Genomic DNA, 14,003 nt, shown 5'->3' with positions numbered 1-14,003 from the left:
TTATTTATACTAGATTTATTTATGTGTTCGGTTTTGCTGTAAATTGCTCTTATTTGCGAGAAAATGCTTTAAGGGCAAAACAATACACAAAACAAATGGATGAATTGTTTTCTACATCACATTCACACATTTCACACTAAATGTAGAACATCGTGATGAAAGCTGACCAATCCCATAGCTTTAATAAGTGTTTGGCAAAAATTGAATTTTTGGTACACGCTTTTATCGCTGACTGTACTTTTCTTACGACAGACAACTAATACTCATCGAGACAATTCTAAAAACCCCTAACACAATTAGGTTGCGTTGTTTCATCACAGAGTTCCTATGGCCACCTCCTGTCTCCGTCATCAGATCAGCTCGATGGTACCATAATATTGCATTGTCACCCGACTTACATGTGTATGCAAAATTTCAGCTCAATCGGAAACCGGAAAGTGGATCAAATTTAACTTGCAAGATTCCATTACATGTTAGTTACATACAGGTCGACCTAATAAAAGCGTGTTAAAAAAGAATTCCAAAGCCAATTCTTAAGAGTATAGGGGAGCGGAGGCTTTCTCAGATTTGCGAATTTTAGGTGAAAAGTTCATATCCGTTGCGCTAACGGGGGCGGCTCCTAAAATTAGTGCTGTAAGGACAACTGCAGCTTAGGTGAAAAATTCTGCATAGAAACCTAGAGGTTTTGTACCCGGCTGTTTCCTCCTCCAAAACCTAAGCAATCGTAATGAAATGTTTAATTAAATGGTAATGAAATTAAGATCTGTGTCAGACTGTTTTGCTTTTGGGGCTAATTAGCCAATTGATGTCAGTTTTGAATACCATACATACCATGCTTTTTTTCGGCCTAGTCAAAATTAAGCCGTTTTAGCGATGCTTGAGGTGCTCTAGCGCCTCAAAAAAAGCGAAACAGTCTGTGTTGAAAAAAATAATTGCTCAAGGGTCAAAAACTACGGAGGAAAGAGTCGATTACGTTTGTCAGGAGAAATTACCACTCCCCTATCCTCTTAAGGTGCTGAGTGTAGGTACGCAGGTGATTGCAGTGAGCTGTGGGAAAAATGTATATACATTTTGAACACATCAAAGCACTTCATTGTAAACATCTTGCAAGATTGTAAAGCAATATACTCGTTAACGTGATATAAGCTATGCAACAATATCGCCGTAGCACCTTTAGATACCTAAAAATCAAGACTGAACTCAGACTAGGCGGTCGTTCCCGAATGAATGGTCTTCACCAACAAATTTTATACCAAGTGTATTTGTGTTTCTTACAATCCTTGCAATCCTTGTCTAACTCGCTACCTAATTTTGGGCGCTAGAAGAGCGTAACTATACTTAAATGCGTCCAATTTCACCTCTAAATGCGGCAACACCTAATTAACCACTCACTGGTGGCCGACAGTTTACTGGTTTTCGCATCGACCCGTGAGTGGTGGGCCGTCAGTTTACTGCTTTTCGATCCGACCATTAACGGGGTGACCGCCACTTAAAGGGTTAGACTAATAAAGTAATAAATAATGCGTGTCTCATCATTGAGTAATTATTCCCAATGTTAATATTCTTCTGCTTACAAAAGACAATAAGAACGTTTTAAAAGAACCTTTCGAAAACGGCTCGCAATAAAAACAAGTGAGTCTACCGCCCACCAATTACGATCCGTATCGCTAGTCCCACTTGACAGATATCCTGCTGATAGTGTTTAAGCCTATTTTTGCTTTATCGTAACTACCTGCAATTACCCGATGATGGCGAGTAATGCTTCAATAAACCCGAACTTAATCATGGTGATAAAAACTGAATGACACGCGTTAGTAGTGCGGGGAAATATGTGAAATATTAATTGTAAATATTTCTAAACTGCAGCTTTTTCAATAGTTATATTTTGCGGATAGTTCAGGTGAGTAAGACGATAGTTTTATAATACCGTACATTGATTCTTTTGGCCAAGACAACTTTAATCTCTTATTCGGTATAATAAGACAGTCAGTTTTATGGATAAGAATTTGAACTATTTAATAACTAGAAAAAGAATTCTACTTTGCATACTATCAGAAACGCATATATTTTTACCACCAATTGTATCCACTCCACCTAACGCCACTAGGTCTGAGAAAAAACAGGGTACCTACCTAGGTATTTTTATTTAAACATTTTCTGGAATGATAATCGTAACAAAAATTTAAGTAGCTACGTAATTGAATACAAAACAAAATATTGAAGTTACAGAAACTTTTATCGATACATTCAATATAATTTTAATACAACACTAAACTCTGCCCGCGGTCCTCTTGCAAATTATTCAAGTACATCGCTCACTCGCACAGTTTGCACCTCTCGCTCGTTTTGCAAATTTATATGAATCATTATTGGGTTGAATTATAGTACCGGCCATCGGCTCAAAGGCCGATGCATAAGTTTATATTGCGTTCGTAAAAGGACCTAACCGCCTATATATCAAACCAGTCAACAGTCAACGCCGTCGGGCTGTTCTTACCAAGACTTTATTGTCTACAGCATAACAACGACTTCAACATACAGTGTTGTCTTGTTTTTAATGGTGCTGACTGTACCAGGAACATGTTCGTTTAAAGACAGACCATAACTTAAAAGCCATTTAAGACGTGTTTTTGAGAAATAGTACTTTAAAGTGACCTTTTTTTTGATCATTTACAATATGTGCTTGTAAAAAATGAAAATACAATACTGTATGTGACAATACTCAAATTATGCACACCAGCAACTTTGCCATTACAAATGTCCTCAGTCGCCAATTCCACTTTAACTAAGTATACGAAAATATGGAAGAACGGATGCCGATGAACCTGGGTTTATTATTCACTTAGGAGTGAAATAGTATGAATAGATTAGAAATATATTATTTTATTATGATTTTCTCAATATGATTGTCACGAGCTTATATGAGCGGCTGTGGTAAGCAGCCAAAGTGCTCACAAGCATCTGAACACGCCTTTGATATTTAGGTGCAATGAAACCATAGCGCAAAGTCGATTCACTTATATGCGAACTAATAGTTGAACAATAAAGATGCCTGCGCGTAGTTACTTATATGCGGATATTTAAAAGGTGGATAGTTTCATAGCATCTAGAATCGAAAATTATACCTTCACGTGATATGTCATAATATTAAGAGCCCATCAACGTGCACACTAGCGCCACTGCTAAATAATCGTGATTATTTAAATTTAACGCAAGATATTTAAAAAAAGGGGGCCGCTACGTACTGTATCTTGTATTAAAGTACCTTTCGAATACATCAAACTAGTTTCTATGTTGCTGGATTCGTCAATCTATGAACTCAAAACAGAAACGGCCGTTTTAACTTTGGACGCATAGATTGACGAATCCAGCAACATAGAAACTAGTTTGATGTATTGAAAAGGTACTTTAATACAAGACAGTACGTAGCGGCCTCCTTTTTTAAAATATATTTCATTAGATTTAAATAATCACGATTATTTAGCAATGGCACTAGTGTGCACGTTGATGGGCTCTTAACAGTGAGTACTCACATTTAATTCAGAGTAAAATATTACGGAGTTTCAAATTTACCTACTCGTACAATGTATAAAAGAGCTCGTTTGTAAAATTTATTAAATCGTACCTTACTATCCTTACAAAGTTGTTCATAATTCTTTAGAGAAAAGCTCACGCTCGACTAACAAAGAAACTAATATGCAATAACCATCGCCTTCTTCCATATTTCATAGCCTCGCCTTTCTCAGCGCATCAATAACGTACGGATAGATGTTATCAAGTCTCGTTTAGCTCTGGTTCGGCCGTTTTTTTACACTCAGCGGTGCTTAATACACGAGCTGGGCTAGTTATTTATACACAGAGTTTATGATTACGATTTAGACACAGTCGGTAGGTGTCGACTTGTAATTGATTTAACATGCGCTATAACGCCTTTTAAGCTGGCTATTGGATGCATATTTTAATCTTATTTATTGCAAGGGTTGGCATATCTGCCTGTAGATTGTTTGTGGTTTTACAGTTGTCTATTTATCGATACAATTGATTAATGTACCTAAACATTAGCTTTACCTACCATATTATGCTTGTAATACATATTTTAACTGTTTTTAATTAGACAATACACATCTTAAAAATTTTGATTCCACGGTTCCTGAAGGGAAGTTATGTTTTTTTATTTTAAAAGGATGCGGAGCACCTGTTCATTGTGACATAGCATATATCTATCTAATATGTTAGAATCATTGTTTAGATGAACTTATTGATCGGTTACCTAATTACTTACTTTCCACTACTTGAAACGCACAATTAAGCCGTAAACATCGTGTTTATTCGATCTATCTATAATATTAAATAACTAGTCTTCGCCCAAACATTAAATCACATCCGTAATATTAGCGAGTCATTTCTCGCTAATATTACAGACTGTTATAGTAACACGTTACTTTATAAAGATATGTAATTTGGCGTAACAATCAAGTACTTACTAGTGATGTACCGACTATAGTTTTGGCCGACTAGCCGACTAATCGGCGCGCGGATGGCCGATTAGTCGGCCGAGTAGTCGGCTAGTCGGCCAAGTTCATAATCGTTACTTCCCGATAAAGATTACGTTCGTATGGCAACTGTAGTAACTTTATCCAAGTTCGCATGCATTAAAAAAACATTTGTTTGCAAGATGTTCTGTGCTACTGCGACGATACATTCTATACATGAATTTAATATGAACACAAGCTCATTTTATATCCTAAATACGTATTTGAGTAAAATGGGCACGTAACATTTTATTAGTCTTGGCTTTTTATTTTATTTAAATGTCCTGTTTTCTGTAATTAATAATAGGCCGACTAATCGGCCTTTTTTGCCGGCTAGCCGCCGACTAATCGCCGACTACAAATGTGGCCGGATAGTCGGCTTTCCCGACTAGTCGGCGACTAGTCGGTACATCCCTAGTACTTACACATCTTCTTGCTCAGAAATACATGTCATGGTCAGATGTGAAGTTGAATAAATGTCCACAATCGCACATCAAACATAACACAATACAAAACTGTATTATCACAAGAAACTCGCAATCACAATTACTCACTATTAATTCATGCTATTAATATTAACGCACTGACACTGACATCAGTTTATACTGACATCGTAATCAGACGATGAAATTGTTATTACATGCATAGTTAGCAAAGAGTTTTTGCTTCCTACTTACTATTCTTCTTACTTTTTCTCTCTTTACTTATTATTTACCTCTCTCTTCGCGATATTTTACGTTGTGAACTGAGTCAAAAAAACTGTAAAAAAATTCATTTATGATGCAACCAAAGAGAATAGATAGTACGGAGTTAATATGTCTTTGATGCAACCAAGAATAAGATAAAAGTCTTCTCTGTTTATCGGTCCTACCGTAAGGGCCGGTACAGACTGCAACCCTACTGCAACTTGTATGGGAACTGCACGCCGATGTTGCCGTTGGGGTGCAATCGGCGTGCAGTTCCCATAGAAATTGCAGTCGGGTTTCGGGTGCAGTATAGTTGAAAGTTACTGTAAAGTAGGCACCTAAGTAAGTGTTAGTGCACTGGCATCAAGGTGTTTTCAATTACGATACGTGCATTAAGTTTTATCTAATACGTATTATCATTATCAAAATATTTCACTTAAGTCAGAACAAGCCATTTTACTTACTTATTCTCTTTGTCGGTATTTTTTGTGCAGATTTAATTTCAACGCTGTAGGTAAAATTTAGTAATTTAGTTAATAGTCCACTCCTGTTTATTGTTTTATGGGCCTGAACATACAACGTGTAATTTGCTTTTGCAATTTTAGGACTCATTCATTTCAAAAAAGTGTTTCCTTGTAACGCCGTTTTATTACTTCCTTTTTGGATATTAGCATTATTTTCGTGTGAATAAATTCATATAATCTGAATAAATTTGTACCTCAAACATGTATGAATAGGTAAACGTAACTATTGAAGGAGTGTGAGATATATATTTTTGATCGGCTAAATTATCAATAAATAATTATTATAAATACTAAATATTTTAAATGTGTGTATACGTACACAAAAACAGGGGTTTTATTATTAAAACCCCTGTTTGTTGTGGTTAAATTCGTCTCATGAGTTGGCGCATATGTAAATGCGACATTATAGGAGGTTCATTATGGCCCATTATGTTCTATGTTGATGTTGTTGCAAATTTCGACATGTGTGTATACGATACCCTATGATTTGTCTATTCGCAGATAAAGTATCCATACTTCTTACTAGGTTTTCTACAACAGATTTTGATTAGTCGATAGTATTTCTTTGTATAAAAAGTACTTTACAGTACATATGGGGCTACTTTTCCGCACTAGTGCGTAAAATAGCACTTTTCGTGCGTATGTCGAAACTTTAAAGTGCCTTATGTACTGTAAAACGTTGTTCGATACACACACATGCGAATAGGTAATTCGCAACTCGTGTCGATTTAAAACACTCCGTTCGGTCGTGTTTTAATTTTATCGCCACTCATTTCGAATTTCCTCTTTTTCGCACTTGTATCGAAGATAATTATTTTAAGCGTAATAATGGATATTTAAAACTAGCAACCCTTTAGTTGCAATACTATCGTCACGTGGATTTCCAATGCTGCTTTTTATCTTACTGGTTTATCGAGTATTGCATGAATTTACGAGTAGAGTCTTTGCGGAAAGAGAAGAGTCGTGGAATGTATGGGACCCAATACATTCCACGACTCTTGTCTTTCCGCACAGACATTACATATTAAAAGTTCACCAAGTTGCACATATCATGTTAGGCTATTCTTTTTCAATCCACGGGACTCAGCTATGTGGTAGAACGAGGTTTGACAATGCACAACGCCGCCATATATCATTGTTCAAGGTTGGCCAATAAACTAACACAATTTGTAACATCTATATACATACCATGGTTTGCAATAAGGATTTACTTACTTACTGACTTTTATATTGGTAGTATTGTTGTTTATACTAAAGCATTACTAAAGAGAGAACCAAGAGAGAATGGAGACCTCATGAAGGTCATGAAGACTATTTCACAATGACAGACGTCAATTTATATTCAACCTTCAAAATATTTTAGTACATTTTTTTACAAAAGAATAATGAATGCAAATATGCAAAATCTTGTCTGTTGTCTTATTTTCTTTTCAACGTTTCGAGGGATCAAGGGAGACATTGTTAATAATGGAGCACAGGAGAATATTGCATCAGAACCACGGCCATTTTGGGATGAACACAATTTTGGAGAAAGTGTAATTACAGAACAGGACGAGTTTGAGGACGATGAAGATTTTGATTATAGACTAAGGAAAGGTTCAATGGAACATATAAAATTGTATAAAGAATTTTCAGAGGCACAGCGGAAAGTAAATAAGTCCAATGAGATGGCATTACAGAGCAAATCCAGGCAAAGGAGGGATGATTCGGTGGATGTTCTTGAATGTCTACAATGTTACGGCTCAAACTCAGGCATGAATATAAGTATTGCTGATGAAAACTGCTACAGTGGTATCAAGTAATTTTTTATTTTATTTTTTAATCCAAATCAATTGGTAACTGAAGTCAAAAATATAAACCGCATTGTACTATCGCAGAACCGAAAAAATGCACTGATAACGAAGAGTATATTACACAGATTATAGTACGAACTGGATATCGCAAGATTATACTTACTTTACTCTTTGATCGCAAGTATAAAATTTATTCGTATGCAAACTATGAGGTCCATGGAAATATTTACAACAAAATTATAAATTAAGCATTTCCGACTGTATTAACAAACATCTTATAATACTTCAACGCATGAAATGGGAGCACGACTGCGATATTGTATGTAGATATAGATGGTCAAGCAAATCTTGTCAGTAGAAAAAGGCGCGAAATTCAAATTTTCTATGAGACGATTGCCGCCTTTTTCTACTGACAAGACCTGGTTGACCAAGTATATATGCACCAATGAGAATGACACACAAAGTTCGAGTATATGTTTCGTCTAGTAAGTGAAATATACCTAAAGTCTGTGGTATTCATTAGAACATTTTTCCTTTCAGTGTATCGTCGAACGAATGCCGTGCTGATGTCACTCGTAATCATCAAGAATGTTTTATAGAACTTCATCCTTTTTATATAAAGCGAGGTTGTTATGATCCTCTTAAACTCAATGTAACATTTTATTGCAAATGCACACTATGCAACGATAAACCAGGTGAAAAGCGCGAGTACTTCGTGTATGAGCATATAAAGGATTGGTCCTATGACAACAGAAGACTGCAACAACCGAACTTGCCAGGTGCTCTTTATTTTTAGGGTTCTGAGGCTCTACCGCGAAAAATAAAAATAGAAGTTTCTATTGGAAAGGTGCGAAGTCGGTGGAGGGGGAAGTGGCGCTGATCGTCACAAACACAGGTAATCTTATGGAATGGCCGCCATTAGTACTAGCGGCAGCCGCTTGAACTAATTTTACTCCATAAGATTTAACGTAGAAAGTCTGCCAAAATGAGGGCAGCACCAGTCGTGCACCTAGCGAATATCCGCCTCTCTTTAGCTTGAATATGCAAGAGCAATAGAGACGCAGATAACGAATTCTATTTATGTTTTTCACGGTAGGCCCTCTGCGCCAAAATATTTATACGTAACAACAATTAATATAGGGTTTTATAAAATGGATATGAAAGCAAAATGTTTAAACAATCAATTCTTGTATATTTATTATACATATTTATATATTTCGAGGATCTCGGAAACGGCTCTAACGATTTCGATGAAATTTGCTATATAGGGGTTTTGGGGGACGAAAATCGATCTAACAAGGTCTTATCTCTAGAACGAGCATTTTTTAGTTTTTGTATGTTTTCCGAGCAAAGCTCGGTCTCCCAGATATTAATACAACATAAATTACCCCGCAACGGAGCTAGCAAAACCGTAGCAAATGACAGTTTTGTGTCAGGGTTGGCGAGTATGATGAACCATTTTGTATGTAACATTAATAAAATTGATCGAGAACCCTGTTGACCCTCTTCCGATATAACTCGGTTTAATTTACTGTCAAATAATATAAATTAACAAATCAATATTAGATGCGTTTCAATGTAGGTATCTGTTATTTTGTTTATAAAATCACGTTTTTTTTCGCATTTCTTTCAAATATTAACATGGAATTTTCATTGCTTGAAAATATTGGTGTGTTTGAAAACAAAGAAAAAATATTTTTTGTAAGTACTTTAGTTTATGCGTAGTAGTGATAACCCTGATGTACAACTGCTACAGATTTGCTAGCTCGGTTGCGAGGTATGAACATAATACAACGAACGACAAAAAAAAATGTCTGTTTAAACCGTTTTAATTATTAATTTCTGTTGTTACAATTTTTAAGTATCAGTATTTATGGAGGCCTAACACATAATCATTCATTTGTAGGTGTTGTTACAGCGTGTAAATATTGCAACACGACTGGTGTTGGTTACTTTCAAACTTGCTTGGACGGTACAAGGTAAGTACTTACGAGACGTAATATTTGACGTATTTTAAAGTTCGAATCAGGCCGTATGCCATTAATGCCCTTTGTTGCCTTCAATATCCACTATTTGGTTAGAGTATGTGCAGAAAAGTCGTAAAATGTATTGGGCCCCATACATTCCACGACTCTTCTCTTTCCGCACAAACTCTAACTATGTGAAATCATTTTGAAAACCACATTATAGGCCACCAAACGAAGGAATTACAGCGGAAATAATACATGTGTAAGCCAATTTTAGCGTGGGTGTAGGTAATGGTGTATTAAACAAGATACTAAAAGTACCGGAAGGTGGGGGTGAAGCTAACGGGTAGGGGGGGGGGTGGTTTAAGGTTCCTTTTTTTAGTTTTTCGTAAATAACTCTTAAACGGTGGCCCGTAGCAAGAAATGTTCTATCACATAAGTAATCTACATAAAATTTTCTACAAAACAGATTCAGTACACTTTTTCGCTAGGATCAATATTTTAAAATGTATTAAAGTGGGAAAGTTACGTATAATTTGTTTAGGGTAAATGCTACTTTTTTCACTAGGATCAATATTAAAGGGAAAATATTAATTCGAAGGTCCCCTTTTTTAGTATTTCGTAAATAACTCGTAAACGGTAGCCCACCGCAAAAAAATATCTTTTACATAAATAATCTATTTGAGATTCCTTATAAAATAAATGCTACGTTTTTTCGCTAGGATCAATATTTAAAAAAATATTAAAGGGGGAAAGGGCATACGCCTCACAAGCGTAGTTTAAATATTGATCCTAGAGGATAAGATTGAATAACCTTTTTGTAGGAAATTTTATGTTAATTATTAATGTTATAAAACATTTTTTGCTATTGGCTATCGTTAACGAGTTATTTACGAAATACTAAAAAAGGGGACCTTCGAATTAATATTTTCCCTTTAATATTGATCCTAGTGAAAGAAGTAGCATTTATTTTATAAGAAATCTCAAATAGATTATTTACGTAAAAGATAATTTATTGCTGTGGGCTATCGTTTACGAGTTATTTACGAAAAAACCGGCCAAGTGCGAGTCGGACTCGCGCACGGAGGGTTCCGCACCATCAACAAAAAATAGAGCAAAACAAGCAAAAAAACGGTCACCCATCCAAGTACTGACCCCATCCGACGTTGCTTAACTTCGGTCAAAAATCACGTTTGTTGTATGGGAGCCCCACATAAATCTTTATTTTATTCTGTTTATAGTATTTGTTGTTAAAGCGGCAAAAGAAATACATCATCTGTGAAAATTTCAACTGTCTAGCTATCACGGTTCGTGAGATACAGCCTGGTGACAGACGGACAGACGGACTGACGGACAGCGGAGTCTTAGTAATAGGGTCCCGTTTTTACCCTTTGGGTACGGAACCCTAAACACTAATAAAAAAACGACCTTAGAACAAATTATACGTGACTTTCCAACCTTAATATATTTTAAACTATTGATTTTAGCGAAAAAGTGTATTAAATCTTTTTTGTAGAAAATATTATGTACATTACTTATGTAGTAGAACATTTCTTGCTACGGGCCACCGTTTAAGAGCTATTTACAAAAAAACTATAAAAAGGGACCTTAAGGGACAGGCGCTGGTGGCCTAGGACAGGCGCTGGTGGCCTAGCGGTAAGAGCGTGTGACTTGCAATCCGGAGGTCGCGGGTTCGAACCCCGGCTCGTACCAATGAGTTTTTCGGAACTTATGTACGAAATGTCATTTGATATTTACCAGTCGCTTTTCGGTGAAGGAAAACATCGTGAGGAAACCGGACTAATCCCAAAACGGGCCTAGTTTACCCTCTGGGTGGGAAGGTCAGATGGCAGTCGCTTTCGTAAAAACTAGTGCCCACGCCAATTACTGGGATTAGTTGCCAAGCGGACCCCAGGCTCCCATGAGCCGTGGCAAAATGCCGGGACAACGCGAGGAAGATGATGATGATAAAAAGGGACCTTAAACCCCCCTCTACCCGTTAGCTTCACCCCCACCCCCCGGTATTTTTAGTATCTTGTTTAATACACCACCATCCATGCTAAAATTGGCTTACACATGTATTATTTCCCCCGATTGGCAATTTTTGGTGTTCGTTTGGTGTACAATCAAATAAGTGTTTAAGTTGTAACTATTTAGTTTTTAAATATGTATGTTGTTTTTTTAGTGTAGAGTATACAATTTGCGATGAAGGACAAATGTGTTTTACTCAAATAGACAAGACTAAAGGTTCAATAAGTCGTGGGTGTGCTAATAAACCAGCCTACAACTCTTTCCTCACATTCTGCAACCAAAGCTCCTGTAATGATAAAAACTATTGGGATTCTGATGTAGCATTCCAATTTGCGAAACCAAGAAACAGGACGCACATGGTTTTAAAACTTTCAGTTCCTTTAACAGGATCTAATACAGGACGTAAAGTGAACGATATACTGCTTCTTGTTCCTTTAATAAACCTATATTATATGTGAATACTCTTTGAAATAATTACCTTTGACAATCAAGAATGTCAAGATTATATTCTTGTCAGAGTTGACTGTCATGTCGAAAATAAGCGCTCGTTATACAATTTTGAATATTTTTATTTTAATAATATGCGTGGATTGCAATACAACAATTTCAAATGTAGACGACAACATTATTTTAGCTTACGAAACGAAAGACAAAATTGACACCACTACGTTACAAACGATTGTTGAAGATGCGCAAAGTGATTTGGTATCGGATTTTTTTGGCCATATTAAAGAAATATTTGAACCTGACGGAGTTAATACAAGTTATGACGGAAACTCAAATGAAATACCGGGAAATAATAATGAGTTTGCTCTAACAATATCCCCAGCAAAGGAGTTGTTACAAAGATTTAGACACGTTACAAAAAAGAAAAACAAAATTCTTGCAATGTTTGAAAACAGTACATTACCTTCTACAAAATATTATACTTTTAAAATTACCGATCCAGATATAATAAAGAAATACAAGTTACTAAAAAGTACTAAACTAACTTCTATAGACGCAACGCCTTTGTCGTCAACGCGTACAAAAACACGATACCGAAAGTATTTTGAAAAAGCAATATCGCCACGTAAATCTGAAGAACATGATGAGCTTCTGGAAGACGAGACAAGCCTTGGGCCACTCCCTATCGAAAGTGACGAAGACATAGATTTGATGGATCAACAGTTGAGAAAATTATCTTGCATATCTTGTGATAATGTTAATAACAAGGATTGCAATAATCCGGGAAACAAATTGTGAGTACCTAACACTTTTCGGCAACTATATGTAGTTCCTTCAGGAAAATACTGGTTCGCTATCTAAGGAAGCGGAAGGACTTGCGCTGAGGTCGGATAACTGGTACAGGCGCATAATCTGGGTAACACTTCTTTCTCAGACGTCGCGCCGTGTTCAAACAGTAGGTACCTCTGTAAAAGCTAGATTTCATAGAATTTTGTAGGCATAGTGCTACGTTTGATTAAGAAACACTTGTCTTAACTTGATGTTTCGACCGTGAGGACTATAGGTACAGCGTACGGCTGATTGATAGATAGTTCTCTCCGAGGCCTACTTACAGTATTACTGTTTGAGTATGAAAGTGAAGATTATTCAATATATATGATTTTAGTAATCGCATCAGTCGAATATTAGGCTTACTAATAAAAAAAACGTGATCCAATTTTTGAAGTGGCACCACATAGTTTCTAAATTGCCTGTGGTTAAACATGGACAAAATACCACCGGCTTCACAAACACATGACTTCAATTATTCGTATAGGTAGTTTGAAGAGTTTTATTTTTCAGACTTCCCTTGATACGTTGCAATGATGGCGGTGATAGATGCTATTCGATGCAAACACCATTCGGCATAGTGGTCCGTGGCTGTTACAACCGTCTACGGAATCACACAACGTACGTGTGCTCGTGTAATCTCTGCAACTCGATACCGATGCACGACTTACCTTACGTCTTCACCAATAAGACCGAATGGCTGAATAACGTTCAGGAGATGAGTCACGGGAGAAAATTAAGAAATTCCGTGTACAACCAGATGGCTTGCATACAATGTGAAGTTAATCAAACGGTTCATGAGATACCAGATATTAACTGTCTCGAAGGGAAATAGTAAGTTTAAGTTTTTAGTAAATATCCTTCATGAATAACAAGAAGTTGCAGAGTTAAGTGACCCCCCTGCAAACTAGTTTCTATGCATGGGGTGTCACTTAACTCTGCAGCTGTACCTAATAATGCCCTGGGAATTGGCTCACATATATGATCCTGAGTAATGCAATTAGATGTTTCCTATGTGCTCGTATATACAGGATCACCTAACGAAATTAAATTCACGATAAAAAAAATCTTTAGGATTATACGTACATTCACTCGGTATAGACTACCTATGTTCAATGAAAATGTATGTTTGTTACGTAACAAACATATATTTTCATCAACATTTAAGTTAATTTAAGTAAGTTTCCGAGCGGCT

General features: G+C 36.3%; 1 protein-coding gene across 1 annotated transcript; it reads left to right on the top strand.

The window, feature by feature from the left end:
* The first annotated feature begins 7,139 nt into the window (after positions 1-7,139).
* LOC134651671 (uncharacterized) lies at positions 7,140-13,447 on the top strand. Its single transcript, XM_063506771.1, has 5 exons — positions 7,140-7,540; positions 8,076-8,314; positions 9,442-9,514; positions 11,688-12,774; positions 13,322-13,447. Exons 1-4 carry the CDS (start codon positions 7,140-7,142, stop codon positions 11,989-11,991), a joined length of 1,017 nt encoding a protein of 338 aa, XP_063362841.1. The 3' UTR covers positions 11,992-12,774; positions 13,322-13,447.
* The last annotated feature ends 556 nt before the right edge of the window (positions 13,448-14,003 follow it).

Source organism: Cydia amplana, chromosome 10 (genome assembly GCF_948474715.1).
Source record: "Cydia amplana chromosome 10, ilCydAmpl1.1, whole genome shotgun sequence".
NCBI classification, from domain to species: domain Eukaryota; kingdom Metazoa; phylum Arthropoda; class Insecta; order Lepidoptera; family Tortricidae; genus Cydia; species Cydia amplana.
The sequence above is the reverse complement of the archived record's forward strand: the minus strand, read 5'-3'. Positions and strand labels throughout refer to the sequence as shown.

Bases quoted from the DNA above. Each gene is read 5' to 3' on its own strand.
- LOC134651671 (XM_063506771.1), top strand. From the start codon at position 7,140: ATGCAAAATCTTGTCTGTTGTCTTATTTTCTTTTCAACGTTTCGAGGG. The intron at 7,541-8,075 runs GTAATTTTTTAT...TTTTCCTTTCAG, and splicing joins AACTGCTACAGTGGTATCAA to TGTATCGTCGAACGAATGCC. The intron at 9,515-11,687 runs GTAAGTACTTAC...TTGTTTTTTTAG, and splicing joins ACTTGCTTGGACGGTACAAG to TGTAGAGTATACAATTTGCG.